General features: G+C 43.1%; 1 protein-coding gene across 2 annotated transcripts in view; it reads right to left on the bottom strand.

Moving 5' to 3' along the window:
- Positions 1-18657, bottom strand: part of MYLK4 (myosin light chain kinase family member 4) — a 62587-nt gene that overhangs the window by 17032 nt on the left and 26898 nt on the right. The window contains exons 1-4 of one of the 2 annotated variants that reach the window (XM_075417174.1): positions 14661-15684; positions 4336-4402; positions 3392-3851; positions 2559-2578 (exon numbers count right to left, since the gene is read on the bottom strand). In XM_075417174.1, coding sequence (XP_075273289.1) covers positions 2559-2578; positions 3392-3851; positions 4336-4402; positions 14661-15320 — 1207 coding nt within the window. In that variant the 5' untranslated portion in view covers positions 15321-15684. Of the gene's footprint in view, positions 1-2558; positions 2579-3391; positions 3852-4335; positions 4403-14660; positions 15685-18657 lie in introns of those variants that run through there. The other variant, XM_075417175.1, reaches the window with a different exon arrangement.

Below are 18657 nucleotides of genomic sequence, written 5' to 3'. Positions count from 1 at the left end.
CCAAGACTCAAAGTGAAGACCACTAGACTAAACTAATGTAGCTTCATGCCCACAACAGGCCTCAGCAATCTGTTTGGAAGGAATTCAGCTTTTTTTCTGAGTTGGCGGTTTTTTCCCCTGCCTCTTTTTTCCTCAGGGACTGTTGAGTATGTACTGCAACGCACCAGTGGGGTAGGAAGAGAGACTGAGCTCTCCTCTAGGCCCAGCTATAAGAGGCCATTTCCCAGCTTTTGATGTTCATAGCGAAGAATTCCCTTCTCTACCGATTGACACAGGTTGTCATTCTCCACAGTGTGGTTATCACCTTTAAAGATGACATTTAGAGTTTGTGCACATGAGGGCGTTTCACCCTGGCAGGCAGCACCTGGGATTTCCAGTATGGCTCAGGACCCGGTGTGGTAGGACACATGGTAACTGTCACGTGCTGCTCTGAAGAATTTCTGTCCTTAAAAAAAGACGGCAGATAAAAGGTAAAGAGTGGCACAGAGAAGAGATGGGTTCCCAACACCACACTACAGCAGCTATGGAGTTTCGGCACAAATGCTGGTCTCTGGTATTATTGTCTGGACCTCCACATGCTGGACCATTCTGCCATCCTGATGTCAAAATCCCCGCTGGAGACCAGCCCTGCATGCCTCATTTCTCTTTGGATTTTTTGCAGGGTGTTGCGACTTCAATTTCATACCCACGTTGTTTTTCATTTGATTGATATTCCCGAGAGTGACCTTTGGCTGACCAAGGTGACAAATACTTCTTCAACTGGTTGGGAGGGCTAGAGCCCCAGCGTTTCAACATGAGCTTTCTGGTTTGGAATGCCGGCTCCCTTTTGTGTGGGGCTTGCTGAGCAATTTTTAAATTGTTCATTACTCCAGTGAAAATGATTAAAAACACAAACAAAAAAACCCCCATGACAGCATGTAGCTGGCAAGAACACTTTGGTCATTAATGTAGCAGTAGATTGTCCTTATTCACAGTGAATGTCCATTTTTCCAGGACACCAGCTGCGTACCTAGATTTTTTTTTTGACAGTGCTAATAACTTACGTGGTCAGGAAGTTAGTTCATGGTCAAGGAATTGTGAAAAGCTGGGCCTTCTGGAAGTTTGCCACCTACTTGGGATTCTGAAGAGTTTGAATTACACGTCCTTAAGTGTGGGCCTTTCCGTGTTACCAAGACCCACAAAATGCCAAGAAAACCTCTACCTTAAAGGCAGAATTTGACTCTAAAAACACAAACTCCAAGGGCCCCAGCATGTAAGTGACAGAAGAAAATGTCTTTCTGAAAGCTCAGCTCCCAAGTGTTACCAAACTTTGGGCAAGGAAGCCTTCTTTTAAAGAGGCCAGAGTGCCTCATTAAAACTATGCCTAAGTTTTAGCCTTCAAGATTTTCCCAGTGACAGACCCTCTCGTTTTCTTTTCCTGCACACCAGAGGGGATTTCTCCCTATTCAAGAACGACCTCCCACTACAGATCAAAGCTGCTCCAAGAGAGACCCTCTAACCTCAGTGTCATCCCTAACAATCTGCCAGAGCTCAGGACAGATTACGGAGTTTGAAGTTTCAGTGCACTGTCTCCTGTTTCCTGCTACAAGAGCCTAGCACAAACACTTAATAAATGTTTCCCTTTCCCACTCTCCCTCCATTCCCAAAGCAAAGAAACTCAGTTCTGAGTCCTATGCATGCACACACGCACACACATATCTTCAAATCCTTCAGGCCATCCTCTCATGTGCCATCATTTCATACCCAGGGGTAGGCACTGAAATTCTCAAGCTGGAAATCCAATATTAGAAATCTCTGCCTCACCCCAGTAGGCACTGCTTCAGAGTTCGGTGCCTGAGCACCGTTGATCTGACTGTCCAACAGCATCAGTCAGGCTTTCACACAAAAAAAATCTGTATTTCTTTATTTTGTAGGCTGCAGTTGTTCTCGCTTCAGGTTGCAACGGTACTAATATGAGCAGGCTGATTTTCCAGGCTACATCCAGAGCATCTCAGACTCTGTGTTAACACATGTTCTCAGCACTTCTGCAGGTCAACCAGTTTTGCCACACATGACATAATTTCTCACACCACTCTATACTTAGGAATTTTAGCTCTGTTGCTAAAAGAAGAGGGAAAGAGGATAGTATTAGTGGAGTAGCTGTGGCAGAAGCAAATTAATTGCAACTAATTTCTGCCAGAACAGAAGCCTCTATGATGGAAGCAAACAGAACCACGTTATTTCCCGTCAACTTAGTATGTGGCCTATGAACAACTGCTTCCCATCAGAGCTGCCATGCACACCTTTTCCCCCTACTAATCACAATCGTGAAATCATTCTTTTCTACAGATGTCTCTGATTGCCACTGTAACACCAGTGGAATTGAATGTTTTGCCTTTAGGAATACTTCCTGTGAGAGCTTTTTTTAGTTTTACGTATGCCATCAGCACTTTCTGCATCTAGCCCCCTCTTCTTGTTGTCATCTTTGATTTGGCCTTCATCATCCACTCGAAGCTTACTGCTACCACTACGCCCAAACTGCAAGGTCTGTTCAGTGGCTGAACTATAATTTCCTGTACCTTTTTCGCAGCCTTTACACCTGCAAGGACAAAACATGGCATTAGAGCAGGGTACACTTAAAGCAGAGCAAATTTAGAAACATAGGTGAAAAATGCCTACGCACATATTGCATTCAAATAACATTAGGGTATTTTGCTTCACAGTGTAAACTGTTTTAATATTCACTTTGAGAAATAAAAATGACCCCTAAGTTAATCATGACAGCAAAATGTTTCTCCATTACTGAAATCCTCACCTGAGTTCTGAATTTAACATTTGGCTGTCAATCTCACCTTTAAAGCAATTCGAGAGAATTGGGAATTCATTACGTTCATATAGGTTCCTGAGAGCTTAAACTGGCAGGGCTATATATCAATGCAGCAAAGAAAGAGTTATAATAAATATATTTATCAGTTTAATTGCCTGGGCAAAGCTTCACAGTTTTATGTTATCACTTCAGTTACTACATTTTGCAGTAACTTAATTCCCAATTAGTACATGGCCTAATCTAACTTTACTTTGCTCGTGGGTTATATGATGCTGCAGTATATAAGCCTAAGAATGGGAGAATTCTCCTCAGAGCTGAAGAATAGCCTAACGCAATTCCCATGTTCCTAACCTATTTCCCTACCCAACAACCAAAGCACACTGCTAGTACTGGCTATGGTAGATTGTTTGCCTGCCATTTTTAAGGGTATCATTTCAGCTTAGAGCTCAGATCAAAGAGATAAACTCATTTTACACTTTTTTATTGAGCTGGATGTTGACCAATATTTATACCAGCCACTTGAACTACACATTCTTCTAAGGCATGAGTCTCTTAAGCACGTGCAGCCTGAGCTTCAGACCTTACCTTCCCTCTGGTGCCTCTTGATCATGGCTTTGGCCTGCCTCATCTTCCTTTTGGGAAGGAGCTGGTGGTTCCTCAACTTCTTTCTCACTCTTATCAGCATTTCCCTCCCTTTCATTCTTCTTCTTCTCTTGTCTTGCACCTCCAGACACCTGATGTTCCTCCTTCCTCTCCTCATCTGCTGGGCACTCACTCTCTATCTCCTGCCCAGTTATCCTTTGACAAGTATCATCAACAGCACCTTCTTGCTGCTTTTCTGTAGGGAAGGATTTCTGAACAGAGCTTCTCCTGTATTTGTAATAGCTTTCAGAAGCCAAATTTCCTCCTTTCTCCTCTGGCCCTTCAGTATGAAATCTGGGAGGATCCGTCTGAAGCAGAACAGAACTTTCCCTCTCAGCATTTTCCTTGTTGAGCTTTTCGACCTCTTCCTGAGAGCAGAACTGGCTCTTCTGGATGGCCCCCTCTGTAAGTAAACAGATTAGCAAAGGACCTGTCAGTAATTCTCTGATAGTCAGCAACAATATTAAAGCAGGGTCGCACACTTAGCACAACTTCTGTTGCATTTTGAACTAGACATTTGCTTTCCTCTCCCACGTTCGAGGTCAGTGTAGATCTCTCCTAAGCAAGAACAGACTACTTCTTTAAAACCAGGATATCAGGGTGCACAAACTCCTCGTTTCAGACACAGCACTGGAAACCATTTTTCTCACTCAAATTTATGGTCAGCCAAGTCAAGTTTAATAAACTCTTCACTTTGAGCAGTTTGCCACCATATGCACAGGCACGTGAAAAGTAGGTTGATGTTGCCCGGGCAATTCTCACGCATGCTGAGGAGCACACATTTAACCCAACCAACTTCAGTGGAGCTGCTCAGGAGAGTAATGGCTACTTCCATGCAGTTGTACCCTTAGGAACTAGAAGCTGACCAGAAAAAAAAATATTCTAACCTGTTGAATCTGGTGGCTTCTTCACTTTTGTTCCCATCTCATTCAAATGCGACTTTTCTTTGATGACCTGTGGAGAAGGCAGTTGATGTATTAGTCAGTGTACACAGTGTTCACGTTGTATTGTTCCTCACGAAATCGCAGTCTGATTTTTTTGGTCATAACTCACACTTTTCCTATAAATGATCGCGCTTATTTTAACCACTACCAAGCTGATCAGATTGGTACCAGTGTAAAGCAAGAGAAATTATGTCAGTTGTAATCAACATCTGTGTTGGAATAAACACAGCCCAGAAAAGATCAAGATCAAGCCTCAGGGACTGAAAGAAAAAAAAACATCCAGAAATGAGCTGTTGCCCTGCACTAGCTGTTGCTATTAAAGGACAGGTTAGTGTAAACCAAAGCTAGGAATATTTAATATTCTAGTAAAATGTTCAGTAACAGTCTTACTGAAAGATTTCAAAAAGCTTTTTGCTGTTAATCAACGTCTGGTAACAGGATTTTTAATGATCCAGTAATTTATTACAGGCTGACCGAAACAGTTACCAGGAATCCGAGCATTTAAACCATAATGCCAGCTTTGTAGGTTCTCTAATCTCCATTTTACGATGTTACAGTGACATCTAGAGCCAGCTCCTCATAAAACCTCTGCTTTTACTGTTACCTTTACGGCTATGGACTCCTATTCCTACGCCGCTTGCTCAGTGTGGTTTTTCACCAGCCACTCCTCGGCCTGTAGTAGGATGCTGACCACAGTAAACCATGGTGTCTGCTGTTACTCGATGCTCCTTTTCCTCTTGCCTTCTTCCTCTCACAGTGCTGTGAAACTGGCACTGTCATTATTAGTAACAGATCCACAGGGTGTGAAAAAAGCAGATATCTCCAAATATTTTCCAGAGGGACTACTTTTGGTCTTTGAGCTACCAGCTGAAGCAGTGTAATACATATTTCAACAAAATATACAGAGCCAGGCACTTAATTTTGGATGTCTTAATCATGCAAGCAGTCCCACAGCTTATTCATATTGTACTCTGGGCATGAATCAGTCCTATTACTAAACATTTGTTCTTGTAAGCCCTCTGCATTTATTAAGTGATTTTTTTTGCTGTTTTAATTTCATCAGGCTATAGAGAAAATAGGCACAAAATTAAAGCAATGTGTATCTGCTATGGACAGAATCCAAGGGAAAGGAAAGTCCACGAGAAGGAAAAAGAGTTGAGAAAAACTGCAGGAAACTGCATGAAAGGATTTCAGCAGGACTTCTTCAGAAAATCTTGATCTGCAAGGGACAAAGAAACTGCAACATGAGCAGAAGAACTGAGACTGACAACCATTTGGGATGCAGTTGGCCCCAGGAAGCTGCAAGCTGCAAAAAGAAAAAGGCCTAAATACAGCTAGGTGGGTACCTTTGAAACATAAATTGGAGCCTTGTTCACACAGAACTTAAATATAAATGTCACAATTCCAGATGGAGAACAGGGAATCAACCAACGCTCATTCTGGGGTTTTTTTCAATGCTGAAAAGCACTGAAAAAAGCAGGGAAAAGCCTCAGACTTCTTCATGCTGAAATGTGACCGCAATTAGTAATGCACTCGGGTTCCTGTAAGTATGTCAACCTCACCGTACTGCTGAGGACATCAGCTCGGATCAGATACAGTCAGCTGAGCAAATAACCGGAGAAACGGCCTCCAAGCTCTTTGATGCATGGGGCCAGACTTCACCTCTGCATTCAGAATTCATTGCAGGCACACAGCACTTCCTCCTAAATATTGCTGTAGCTTGCAGGTGTGAAATACAGAAGCCAGCTTTTGAAAACCCGTCTAATGGAACACTGGACGATGCCGAATCTCTGAAACTGCCAGGGCGTTACATAAATTACTACAGCGTTTATTCAAGCATCATTTCTGATCTCTTACACTTTAACAGCAGATGAGGAGCTCACGCTAATTTAAATGAGGAAAAAAAATACAAATGAAACATTTGGGGCTTGTTCAGCCTGGAGAAGAGAAGGCTGTGAGGGGACCTAATAAATGTTTATAAATATCTGCAGGGTGGGTGTCAGGAGGATGGGGCCAGACTCTTTCCAGTGGTGCCCAGCGACAGGACAAGGGGCAATGGGCACAAACTGAAGCAGAGGAAGCTCCAGCTGAACCCGAGGAAGAACTTCTTCCCTCTGAGGGTGAAGGAGCCCTGGCCCAGGCTGCCCAGGGAGGCTGTGGAGTCTCCTTCTCTGGAGATATTCCAGACCTGCCTGGACAAGGTCCTGTGCAGCCTGCTCTGGGTGACCCTGCTTGGGCAGGGGGTTGGACTAGATGACCCACAGAGGTCCCTTCCAACCCCGACCATTCTGTGATTCTGTGATTCGTTTACTGATATCCTTCAGAATCAATAAATGTAGATATTTGCAATAAATATACAGTTAGTAGTGCACCAGAATAATAAACACAAATATAAGGACAACATATTGGACTGTTCATAGGCACACGAGTAGCCTACACATGAGCATCTCCGTTTTCTCCATGTTTTGCCATTTGTAGCAACACGTGATTTCAACTTGTCACGTCTTGACACGGCAATAACAACACTACCTTTCATTCATTATTTCTTCCCCAGAAAGTGTGGGATGGTGACAGGTTCCCTAGAGCTGACAGAAGGCCACGCATCCCTGCCAGCCCGGCGGCGGGAGGCACGAGGACCCTCCCTGCAGTCTGTCAGGGGCGCGTGCCCCCGTGATGTCCGACCCCTGGCCGTGGAGCCAGCTGCTCCCAGCGCCCACAGCCTGTGAGCACCCAAGGTGGTCACGCTCTTCCCAAAATCTGATCCAAAAGGTGTTGTTAATGGCAGCCATCCCACCTGACTATTCGTTGTAACACGCCTCGTCCTGCAGCCTGTTAACAGTGGTTTCTTGAGGGTTTTTTTAACCCTAATGGGATTTTATTTATTTAAGTGTTCTTCTTCCTGAACTTTGGTGACGTGACTTTTTCCAGTCAGTAGTTTCTAAAATTATAAGAATCAATATTTCTTAGCGGGAACTATGCCTCCACCTTATTTTTCCCCCCTTTCTTTACTGACTTGGATATGTGCAATGAGGTTAACAGCACTACAGTCATTTTCCCTATTCATACAAGGCAAAAGCTTCCAACAAAGTTTTCATTTTAATTCCACAAAAGGTTAAATCTGAAACTTTGCATTACGACCCTGTAAAATATACCAAAGCAAAAAGGTGTCTGTACTTACACAACTTGGTATTTGTCTTCAAAAATACATTTTCCTGACTTAAAGATATTCTTTCACACAGGGTATTGCTAGAACCCAAGTAATAGACACATAATAAAAGCCCACGTGATGATAACAGAATAATGCAAGATAGTCCAGAGGCTAAAACTCCAGTATAGACCAATGGAAAAAAACCCACTTTTTGAAATTATTTAAATTAGACTTTAGAACCTTGCAGAAATTAAGCAATAAGCAATTACATAAATATAATATATTTTAACAGAGATTTCAAATACAGAGAGAAATTAATGTTTTTTATAGACATCTGACTCCTTTTTAATGAGCTGTACTTCGTTAAATTCCTTCTTTATACTGTAGCAGTTCTACCCTTGGAATGTTTTCCTAGCTAACTTTCAATTTTTTTTTATTCACCTAATAAAACTCACTTGATTTTTTTTTCCCTACTGCAAAAATTTTTGTAATGAATGGCCTCATGAAGCAGCCCCAGCCTTTGAGTTAGAGGTCCTTTATCATCCCATCACCTTTCATTTGGTGTAAAGACATTATTCTCAACTTCAGCCAGTCGATACCAAGACACAAAACTTTGCATATCCCTAAATGACATTTCTCACTCAGTGTCTCTTTGTCAAGTTCTTAAGATACTTTGCAGAGTATTTATTTATTATGGCAAGACATCCTGGTTTTGGGTAAGACCTGATGACCACCCATTTATCCGTATGGTTGAGTTATTTGAGCTTCGCCACAAATTCATTTCAGTGACAGCCAGAAATCAGCCCTGAGCTTTCCCACCTGAGCACTGTGGATGCTCCCAGTATCTCCACATCGGTACCTGGGAGAACGGATCACACACGACAGAGAACCTTGGGGCAACAGCATGCACGGCGATGCCTCCTGTGCTATCCCCCAGAGCTGGAATCCATCCGCTCCTTCCCTTTCGTGTTCCTCTGCAATACACACCCTTTTTTCCCCATCAGCAATATAAAATATTCAACAAATGTATTTATGATACAAACTTACAAACGATACAAAATGGGAATTCTGCTTTTAATGGCAGGCGGTAGATCTGCTTCCATGCCGTTGTTTTTTGCGGCACTACACAAACTGCCGGCACCTTCAGGCAAAGAGTTTGACTCTTCCATGCTCTTAAACGAGATAAAGAAAGCATTCTTCTGTATAAACCAAAACCAAGTCACAAGTATCTTTCAGTCACACACAGAAACCACCTCTGAGCCATGACAATCGTGATTCCACCACTAGGAAATAAAAGAGAATTTCTATGTATTGGCAATGGGCACAAACTGAAGCAGAGGAAGTTCCATCTGAACACAAGGAAGAACTTCTTCCCTCTGAGGGTGACGGAGCCCTGGCCCAGGCTGCCCAGGGAGGCTGTGGAGTCTCCTTCTCTGGAGATATTCAAGACCCGCCTGGACAAGGTCCTGTGCAGCCTGCTCTGGGTGACCCTGCTTCGGCAGGGGTTTGGACTGGGTGACCCACAGAGGTCCCTTCCAACCCCGACCATGCTGTGATTCTGTGATGTCTTTGCTTCCTCTTTATAGCCAGACCTTCTCCTGTGGCACCTCACCATGCAGGCAGCACCCAGCGAATGGAACGTGGTGGGACTCCTCTGAGACTCTGCTGGGGCTGCTGCCCAGCCAGCCATCACCACTCCTCCTTACCGGTGCACATGTGTGCAAAACCCAAGGCGCTGCCAGGATGGCACCAAATTAATTGCATTCCAGAGCGGCTACCCTTGTCACCAAAACCCAGTGTGGTGGAGACTCCACTTTTAGTCTACCAGAGGAGGCATTCAACCACGGTACCTTACTACTGGCAGATGTCTCTGACTTCTGAAAGGGGCTGAGAGGAGTCATCACCTGAAAACTGACTAGATGGCTAGGATGTCTGATTACTAAAGGTGGATTTTAGATGGCTGGAGTGGGTGAAGACCTCTTGCCTGAGCAAATCCCACCTACCACTGTCTCGCCTCTTCGAGGAAGCTCCTGCTTTTACAGGACTGCTCTCTGATGACCTGCCTTGTCTTGCTCTCCTGCATTTACGAGTTACCTCTCCATCTTTATCATGAGGTCTCTCTGGTTTTGCAAAGGAATTGTAATGGATTCCCAAAACAGTCACTGTAACATGCAGGTATCAATGCCATGCCCATAAGCCACCCAAAGGGGTATTTAGAAATCAGCTGTGCCTGCTCTGATTCCACACATTCCTCAGAGTTGTCGAGAGAGCCAGACCACAACAACAGTGCCCAGGGCACGATCCCACCCAGGTAACGTTGTAGAGCAGACAGCAACTTCAGGGGCTACATTAAAGCAAAATTCAACAGCATTCTGAATTTGAAGGGCATGAAAAACCTCCTATGGCTGTCAGTAAGGGAGAAAATGCAGCAAAACAAGATGAAAATGTCTTGTCTGGAGAGAACATACTGGTTCTATAGACAGACAAAGTCAGAGAGAGAATTATAACTCCAGTATACTACAGCTCAGTCAAAAACTGGAGTGGCTCTACCGAGTACGTATTTAGGTAAAGGCATCAGTCTTGAGGAGAAGGAAGGAATTCCCCAGTCTAAGGACAGCTGAAGGCGCTGACTGGCTGCATCACCCAAGCAGCGAGCAACCCATTTGCTGAGGCTCTGCAGAAAGCCTCTACCCCCAAAAGCACCGAGGACAGCAGAAAGCCTTGCAGACAGATGAAAAAAAAAAAAAAAAAAAGTTCAACAATTCCTGCCTATTTGGCTGGAATATTAAAAATTCGCAGAACACGGCCAATCTGGAGAGAATTTAAATAATGCATAAGGGACCCGTTAGTGTTTGTAGGCCAAATGAAGGAGTCAGAAGAATGGTTACAGAAATGAGTCTGAACGGATCTTAAAACACACGTGGCAAGCAGCAGTTTCATTGCAGACTCCTGCTAAAGCAGCCAGTGAGCTACAACTGCGGCGCGATACCTGCGCAGGAGGGACGGAGGGTTCAACCAGAAAGCACAGCTCCCACTGCTGGGGTGTTTTCAGGGTGGGGAACAGCCTGAAACTGCCAATAGTTATTAGTCCTGTGGCAAAGCCTGCAGAGATGGCAGGAGACTGAAGTTACAGCAACCTGCAGGCAACTGCAGCAAGTTCAGCATCGTTTTACGATGGCAACAAAAGGGATTTTCTGACTCTCCAGGTGAGTATTTGCAGGTTAATAGCATAGAATCTCTAAACTGTTTAATTTGGAGGAAATAAGTGAAGTATTATTTTACTCCCTTTTTTAATAAGTGGAAGGAATCAGACTGAAAATGGAGTTACAGGGTCATTTTGCAACAGGATTATCACGGACTACTTAAAAAGGTGAATTTGAGGAAAACCTCAAGACTCTTAAAGACCGTTACCGTAGAACTGCTGATTTCCCTGGGCGGTAGTAGTGAGAAAATAACTTAAAATGACAAGTAATACATGCTACTCCTCTCAGCCGCGTGGTGATAGGGTCACGCTGCACTCGCTGGAAAACGGCTGGGAGACATTTGGCAGCACTGACAAAGCACGAAGTGTCTGCAGGCTACACAATATCGTAACTCCAACCCAAAGCAGCAATGAACTAACCTCCTGTATGAGGCAGCGGAGGTATTTCAGGATGGCAGTAAAAGGCAGGAAAGCAGAAATTTTGCTTCAGAGGAGAGCGATCCCTGTATTTTGCAGAGCACAACAAGTCCCTGTGGAGCCTGTGAACTGGAAACTGTTCCAGCTGCTGCTGAAGCCAGAAGAGAGATTACACACCCCAGCTGCTTATCAGCCCCTCTTTACCTCTTTCCCATTCCCCCTCTTCCCTCACTTTTGCTCTGCCTTTTCACTGCTCTTGACTTAATCCAGTTCTGTAAAACAAGCCAGTTAGGAAAAATTATAAAACAATCCTACAATTAATAAAGCAAAGAGCAGCACGTCTCTGAAGAGGGAAGCATGGGAAGGTAGGTGATTAAGCAGTATGTAAAGACAATCCACTGCCTTATCCAGATGTATCCATGGCCACCTACTGCACCACCTATTAGTAATTAAGAATGATTGGATTATTTTGCAGAACCAAGCTGGGGACACCCAAGTATTTGTCAGACAGTTCAGCCATTAGAACTACGAGGTTGCATTTGCTTGTAGCTGGGGCAGAGTGGATGACAAACAGGCACATCATCCAAAATATCTGACCATCTCCAGCAGTGCAGAAAAGCAGATTAACTGTAGTGAATGGATTACCTGGCCCACAGCCATAAGGAAACAGAATAGGGCTGTGTATGTCTAAAGTGATTGCAGGGTTGCTCAGTGTTGCCATATGGAGTCCACCTAGGACAAAAGAGATGTTGGCCTTGCTGCCTGGGGGGCCAGCATTTCTGCAGGGTCAGCATTGTTCAAAATTGTCATTAGCTGGGGACTAGAGACAGTGATAAGGATTGTGTTAATAGAACCAAGGATTGATTTCTGCATAATCAGGCAGGTCTGTTCACTGCTATGCCACCAGGTATCAGTGGTACATTTCAGGTGTAAAACTCTGCAAGGATGAGATCCCCTATTTCTCTATTCCTTTGGGGTTTTTTTACTTTTGTCACAGTAATTTAAAACCTCATTTGTAAATCCAGTTTGAATACATGGCAGGCAGAGGCACAAGCAACCAGCGTCACAGTGTCTCACGGACCACTCTTTTCACTAACTTGCTCAGAGATGCTGCTCCTACCCTCTCAGGTAGAGGAGAGTCCTCAACGCTGGTAAATGGTGGCTCTTATTAACTGACAGCCAAGCTCAGCAGTCTCTGCTGAAGGATATCATACCATATTCTATTATTCTTAATGCAGGGCTGAATTCTAGTCTGGTTTTACTTAAACCCAAGCTGACTAAGTGTTTACTAAAGCCAGCTGTTGTTCACAGGATAGCTTGATAATTTTATGATGGTCCTTGATAATAAATCAAACGTACAGAGAGGAAAGTAACGACAAGCTAACATATGTATGCTATCTCACAAAACAAACAAAATATTAACAATGTAATATCACCAGCGTGGTTCCAGACGTGCTCATGCCGCCTTTCCTTAGCCCTCATGCTAGACAAGCGCCTACCAAATCCACTCAGCATCGCCGAGAGTCTGCCTAAACACAAATGAATCAGTGGGGGGCTTACAAATGGAGCTGCTGTTGGAAAAAGACACCGACTCCGCTCACCCCTTCCCTCTCCAGGTCTTTGGTGGTCGGCTGCCTCTGTTTTCACCACATTTAAGCCCCCCACCCTCTGCTTCCAGGTGCTTTGTAGCTCTGAACTCTCCACCGGACACCTGCGTCTCCGCCATCCCGGTTCTCCTCTTGCCTGCCGGGAGCACGACCTCCTCCGCTGACCTGCCCCTTCCACTACACCCACCAGCTCCCACAGACCCACCAGCAACGCCCGCACGGTCCCCTCCTTTCTCTCACCCTGCGTTTCTAGCGCAGGGAGCCTCGCACCTACTCAGGTCTCCAGGAGCTGCTGCCAGTTCGTTAACATCCCAGGCCTGATTCAGTTTATATTTATGAACAGTTTAGATGAATATGTAATTTCACCGAGACAGGTAGAGCTCTAGCACAAACTGCAGTGATGGCAGCAACACAGAGATGACCTGCGAGCGTCACTACGATGGGGCTTTTACAGCAGATCTTTTCATTGAGGTTTTGAAAAGTAAAAGAAGCCCTAAACTCAGATGCTCAAAATACGCAATCTTTTCTCATCAAAATAATGGTACAAAAGAAGAAAACTTTTCTCTTCCTAAAAATCCTTTGTTGAAACCAGTCCAACCTGATGTTCCAGAAGGGCCTGTAAAAACCACTTTTGCTGTCAGTCTCTTGACAGAGCAGCAACTTTTCCCTACAGTTAATGATGCTCTGGGAACAGGGCTGCACATTTTATGCTCTTACACGGTGGCCGATCAGCCAGTTCAGCTGACAGAGCTTTACAAGATGCTCCTCTGCCGCTGCTCAGCACTGACCACTGTTTTTATAGCTTCCTGCAATGGTTCAAACACTTCTCATCTACCTGAGAAGCGGGGCTGCCTAACAGCAACTAAGCTGAAAAGCACTTGGATTGCTGACCAGTAATACTGGGTGCTTCTTTTTTCAAAGAATGCCATTTCCATTAACACCTTCACACGATGTTTTTCCTGCTCAAAAAAACTTTAGAAAAACCAACTCAAGAATTACTCTTTAAATGTATCAAAAAGCAAAGCCTGTATGTAACTTTTTTGGACAAAACAAAAAAAGCAGGAAAGAATACGAAAGGCAACCTTTTTGGTTCACTGTAGGTTAATTAAATATTAACTCACTTTGTCAGAAAAAAATCCTTAATTTTCTAAAGCTACTGGGCTTCTTCACCAAAAAAAAGAATAGTCAAACTACCTTACAAGAGCCTGTTATAATCAATTGAGCCATTCAAGAGATTTTTGTGGTCTTTTAATCCGACCTGTAAAGAACACGATGAAACTCCCGTTACAGTGACACAGGCATTTTTCCCCCCAAGGAAGTTTACACAAGCCACAGCTCCAGTTACAGTAACCCTACCTCAGATCCCAGTTTAGAAGTCCCCCCCCCTCCCCTCCCAATGTCAGCAGAAATACCAGATTGGAACAGCACACTTAAGTTGTTCTTTGAAATAAAGGACATACACATGTACGTGCCCTGACCCAAGAAGGATTTTTACCAGTTTCGCTAAGCTCTAGACCCCACTGCATATAACATGACTGCTGCAACTTGATTCTTCTAGATAATTATAAATGCAGAGAAGAACAACAAAATGTACGGCCAGGACCCAAGCCTCCTGAAGTCTCTGTTAATCTTTGTCACCCATATCAGGGACCCCTAGTTATGTTTTACAACTGTAAAGAAATCATCAGAAAAAAAGGAAGGTATTTATCACTCAGCAGATTTTCGGTATCTTTGCCACTGAAACTTGCTCAGTTTGTTCTAATACTTTTCATTTTTAGAGCATATTGGTTGCTCTCTCTTAAATGTTAAAGAAATGAAAAAGCTCAGCATATAGCAGAACATCTCCGTAGCTTGCAAAGATTCCTGATAAGACGAAACACAAACCTGGGCTCACCTTGTCACTCTTCTTCTTGAGCAGGGCTTCAGCTGTTGCCTCCGAGAAAACGTGCATCCTAAAGAGATGTCCAGCTTCTTTTGTATAAACACCTGCCTTGCAAAGTTTACGTTTTTGAACATGGTGTTTTACACTTGAATTATGAATTACTAATGTTTTAACCTTTTCAACCAGAGACCCTACGAGCTTCTGTATTCCAGAAACGCTTTGTTCCAGTCCATCTAGTCTTTTAACCTGCCGCTCTGCATTCCTGTTTATATCAGAAAGAGATTTTTCCATTTTAAGGCAAAGCCTCTTCATTTCACTGCTTCTCAGATCTTTATTTCTTTCCATCCTTGATCCAGGTTCAGATGTTTCTGCCTTTACGATCTCCATGTCTTTTTCAATGCAACAGACATCTTGGGAAACACTGTTAAGCTTCTTAAGGACATTGTCTTGCAGAGTGAACAGCTTATCTATTTTCTGTTCGAGGGAGGCAAACTTCATATCCATGATGTTAAAACTTTCAGATGTGCTGACATCATTGCCTGCAACACGAAGAATTTGGGGGGGTTCCATTCCATTATCAGGCCCTTGGTTTTGCAAAGCATTTGGATCAAATATTCTGGCCAAGTTGTTGACCATAGACGTAGAAGAGCTCTGCCTGCTGGATGTGGTCATTTTGCTGGTTTGGGTAGGGGAAGGAAATGCTCTGACGATCAGCTGCTTGAGGACAATATCAGTCGCAACGGCTTCCCATCCAGACTGCTCAGATATACAGCCAAGTCTGGCAGCTCCAGCTCAACTAATTTATAAACTACTCTCGTATATTTGACTAAAACAGAGGAAAGAGACACTCAAATTATTAAGGAAAAAAAATGCCTTTGATCCATTCTCTTTATACATGTATCTACCTATCTGTTTCAAAAATGAAGTGAATATAGCACCGCGCATCCTAAACGCACGCAGTTCAGTGACATCAGCCCTAGCAGGAACTGAACTATTTGCTCGCCAATGGAATTTGACAGCAAAAAGGCTACACGATACGTGAGAAGCCTCTAAGGGTAGAGACACTTTGGCAGTGGTGGTGTTGCTTTTAAAAAGCGTAGTATGTAACACGATGCCTGCTCTGAAGAGAATAAGGGTCCTTACAGGGACCTTAAATGTGGCTACTTGAAATTTCTATGTCTTAAGGTGAGCTTTTCAGATTAAAACCTCTATTGCTTGAAAAGCCTGCTATGCCAGGCAGGAAGTCAATGGCGTTGTTAAAAAATAAATACATTAAAGAAAGTAAAAGAAGAAGGAGACACTGGAATGCAGATATTTGCAAAAATCGGGGCCCCTTTCTCTACCCTATATTTCAGCTACCACACAGCCAGCTATTTATACACAAGCAATTCCCTTCCTAGATAATATCTTAGTTTACTTCTGTATTTATCAAGACTGTACTAATTTGCCACGAATGAAAAGGCTGTTACGTTTCACTATGATCTGGTCATACAAATTTCAAAATACAAAGTTTGATAGAGAGACTCAGTTCTTTGCTTTGTTTGCCTGCCAATAAACATCTCAAAACCACTGATTAGTATTCACAACTCAAACAGTTTAAGTTTTTCTTTTGCAAAAGGCCTTCATTTCTTTCAGAAAGACAACACTTGACAAAGAAGAAACCTCATGACTTGGAACAGGACTCCGCTAGGTGTAGGTCTGAATTGTTGAACATTTCTCATGTTGGTTAGAAAAACAGAATTAAAAAGAAAGAATAAAACCAGAAGTCCTCATCTCAAGTCAACTATATTCCACAAGAGCAAGAAGCAAATCAGTATGGATCACCTTGATGGAGAAAGGCCGCCTCTGAAACACAAAGAAAAGGTTACCTTGGACAAACGACTGTCACAGATTGACCACACATAGATCAGTCTGCACTTGTGCCATACTTCTCGTGGAAATCAACACATAAAGTCAGCCAGCTGGATGTAAAATAGCCAGACTGATGGATCTCAAAGGATCTTGAGCTTCTTCTGCGTTTCAGGTGAATTATTTCTTTTCCCAACCTCAGTTTCTCCATCCTTTAAACGGGGAGCGTGAGGGATAATTAGGTAAAGCACATAGCGAACTCTGAATATCTAACACACTAAACAGCCTTTCAAAATTGCATCTATTCACTACTTCAAGAATATGAAAGGTCTTCTCTTTATTTTCAGGTGCCAAAGATGTCTGTCAGAGTCAATCACAGCTGAAGTTTTCAAAAGTTTCCAAAGGCATTCTCCCACAGTCATTTATGAATCAACATGTAGTCAGTGTTGATAAGCTAATTCAGGAGCTTGTTCTCCAGTTACCACAGTTTAATAAAGGAAAAATGTTCCTAGGTACCTTTGTCACCTTCCAAGAGCAGCGTGTTATTGTGAGTGAAAGGTGAACTGTGTCCACGCATGACCCTAAAACATGGACTGAAATCTCTTCTTCACGTACCAGACATTACCAAGAGGTGACCGCTATGCATTATTCTGCATAGCATATTCACTGAGCAGATCGAGGCAGTTAAATGATTTTAAAATAGGAAACAGGACAGGAAAAAAAAAAAAAAAAGACAGGGAGTTTAGGGATCCCTATTTCATGGAAAGAATAATATACAGGACAGCAGTTAAAAAAGAAGAGAATACCGAAGCAAAGAACATCACGTTGGTTCCAGCAGAGCAGTTATGTTTGAACCCCTCTGCCTTCTTCCGTTCGTCTCTGTTAGAAACATAAACTGAAGCCCCCTGACAGTTTCACATCTGCAGCAGCCCCTGTTAAACACAAACTTCCAGGAGAGGCGTTCGCATGTCTGTAAAATGGCCAGGTTTGAAGAGCCATTTACCTCGGATGAAACATCCCTGCAGGAGTTCACAGGGAGCTTCTCCCCTGTCCCCCACACCCCCTGCACAAAAAAACACGGTGAAAGGTTTATTTATTAGACCTTGCCACCCATTCAGCTAGGACTCCGGCTCTGGGGGATTTCATAGGCAAAGCCTGTCACCCACAGCGATCCTCTCCATAAGGAACATCATTTTGTAAAAGCAAGGAAATGATTATAAAAGAAAAAAAAAAAAAGGACATACAGATAGTAATGGTAAAATCATGTGTTATATTAGTGCGCACAGCCACATATGTTAAACATTTAAATCTCTCCCAACAGTTGCCCAGGGAAATGTTATGTGAAATACCTCAGACCGATACTATAAACACTAATAAAACTTTTAAGCTCTGTGAGGTAAGATCCTATTATCAAGTATCATCTGTAAAGTCCTATTGATTTAATATTATGCCATGACATTAAAAAATGCCTGACACTTAAAATGTAGAAAGCAAGCTATAAAAATGCTTCATTAAAACCTCATCACTATGTGTTAGTAGTTCTACCTGAAGCTGAAGGGAATTGGAAGAGAGAACTGCTGTGCAGTGGTTAGAAAAGACGAATAAATGAAAGAAAGCTAACATCAGCTTGCTTTCTGGGCTCAGAAAGCTCTTGCCAGGAACTGCTTCGCAGCTGGGAATCTGTGATCCCTGCCTCTTGCTCTGTAAACTGGAATTAATCTTGCATGTTCAGATACCTCTCAAGAGTTCAGGGAGAATGAATTATTTAAGGGAAAGTCTTCTGTGAAAAACAGTATTATGTAAAGTATTTGAACATTTCTTTCTTTGGGGGTGGATTATTACCGCAGCTACTTTATGAAATTCAATAATATTACATGTAAATAATTTGAGATATTTTTAATAGTCAAATACCCTAATGCACTTTTCCTAGACACTGGAAGAATCTCTTAGCAACTGTACCTATCATTCATACACAACATAAGCCCACATAACAGCTTTCTTATTTTCATCTCACAAATTTTAGTGACGACTGGTCATTGGATTTGCCCAGCACCAAAACTGCTAGAAAGTCTGTTGGAGATTACAGAATCACAGAATCACAGAATGGTCGGGGTTGGAAGGGACCTCTGTGGGTCACCCAGCCCAACCCCCTGCCCAAGCA

Source organism: Opisthocomus hoazin, chromosome 3 (genome assembly GCF_030867145.1).
Source record: "Opisthocomus hoazin isolate bOpiHoa1 chromosome 3, bOpiHoa1.hap1, whole genome shotgun sequence".
Classification (NCBI taxonomy): Eukaryota; Metazoa; Chordata; class Aves; order Opisthocomiformes; family Opisthocomidae; genus Opisthocomus; species Opisthocomus hoazin.
Note: the sequence above shows the minus strand (reverse complement) of the source record. Positions and strands in the feature narration are given on the sequence as shown.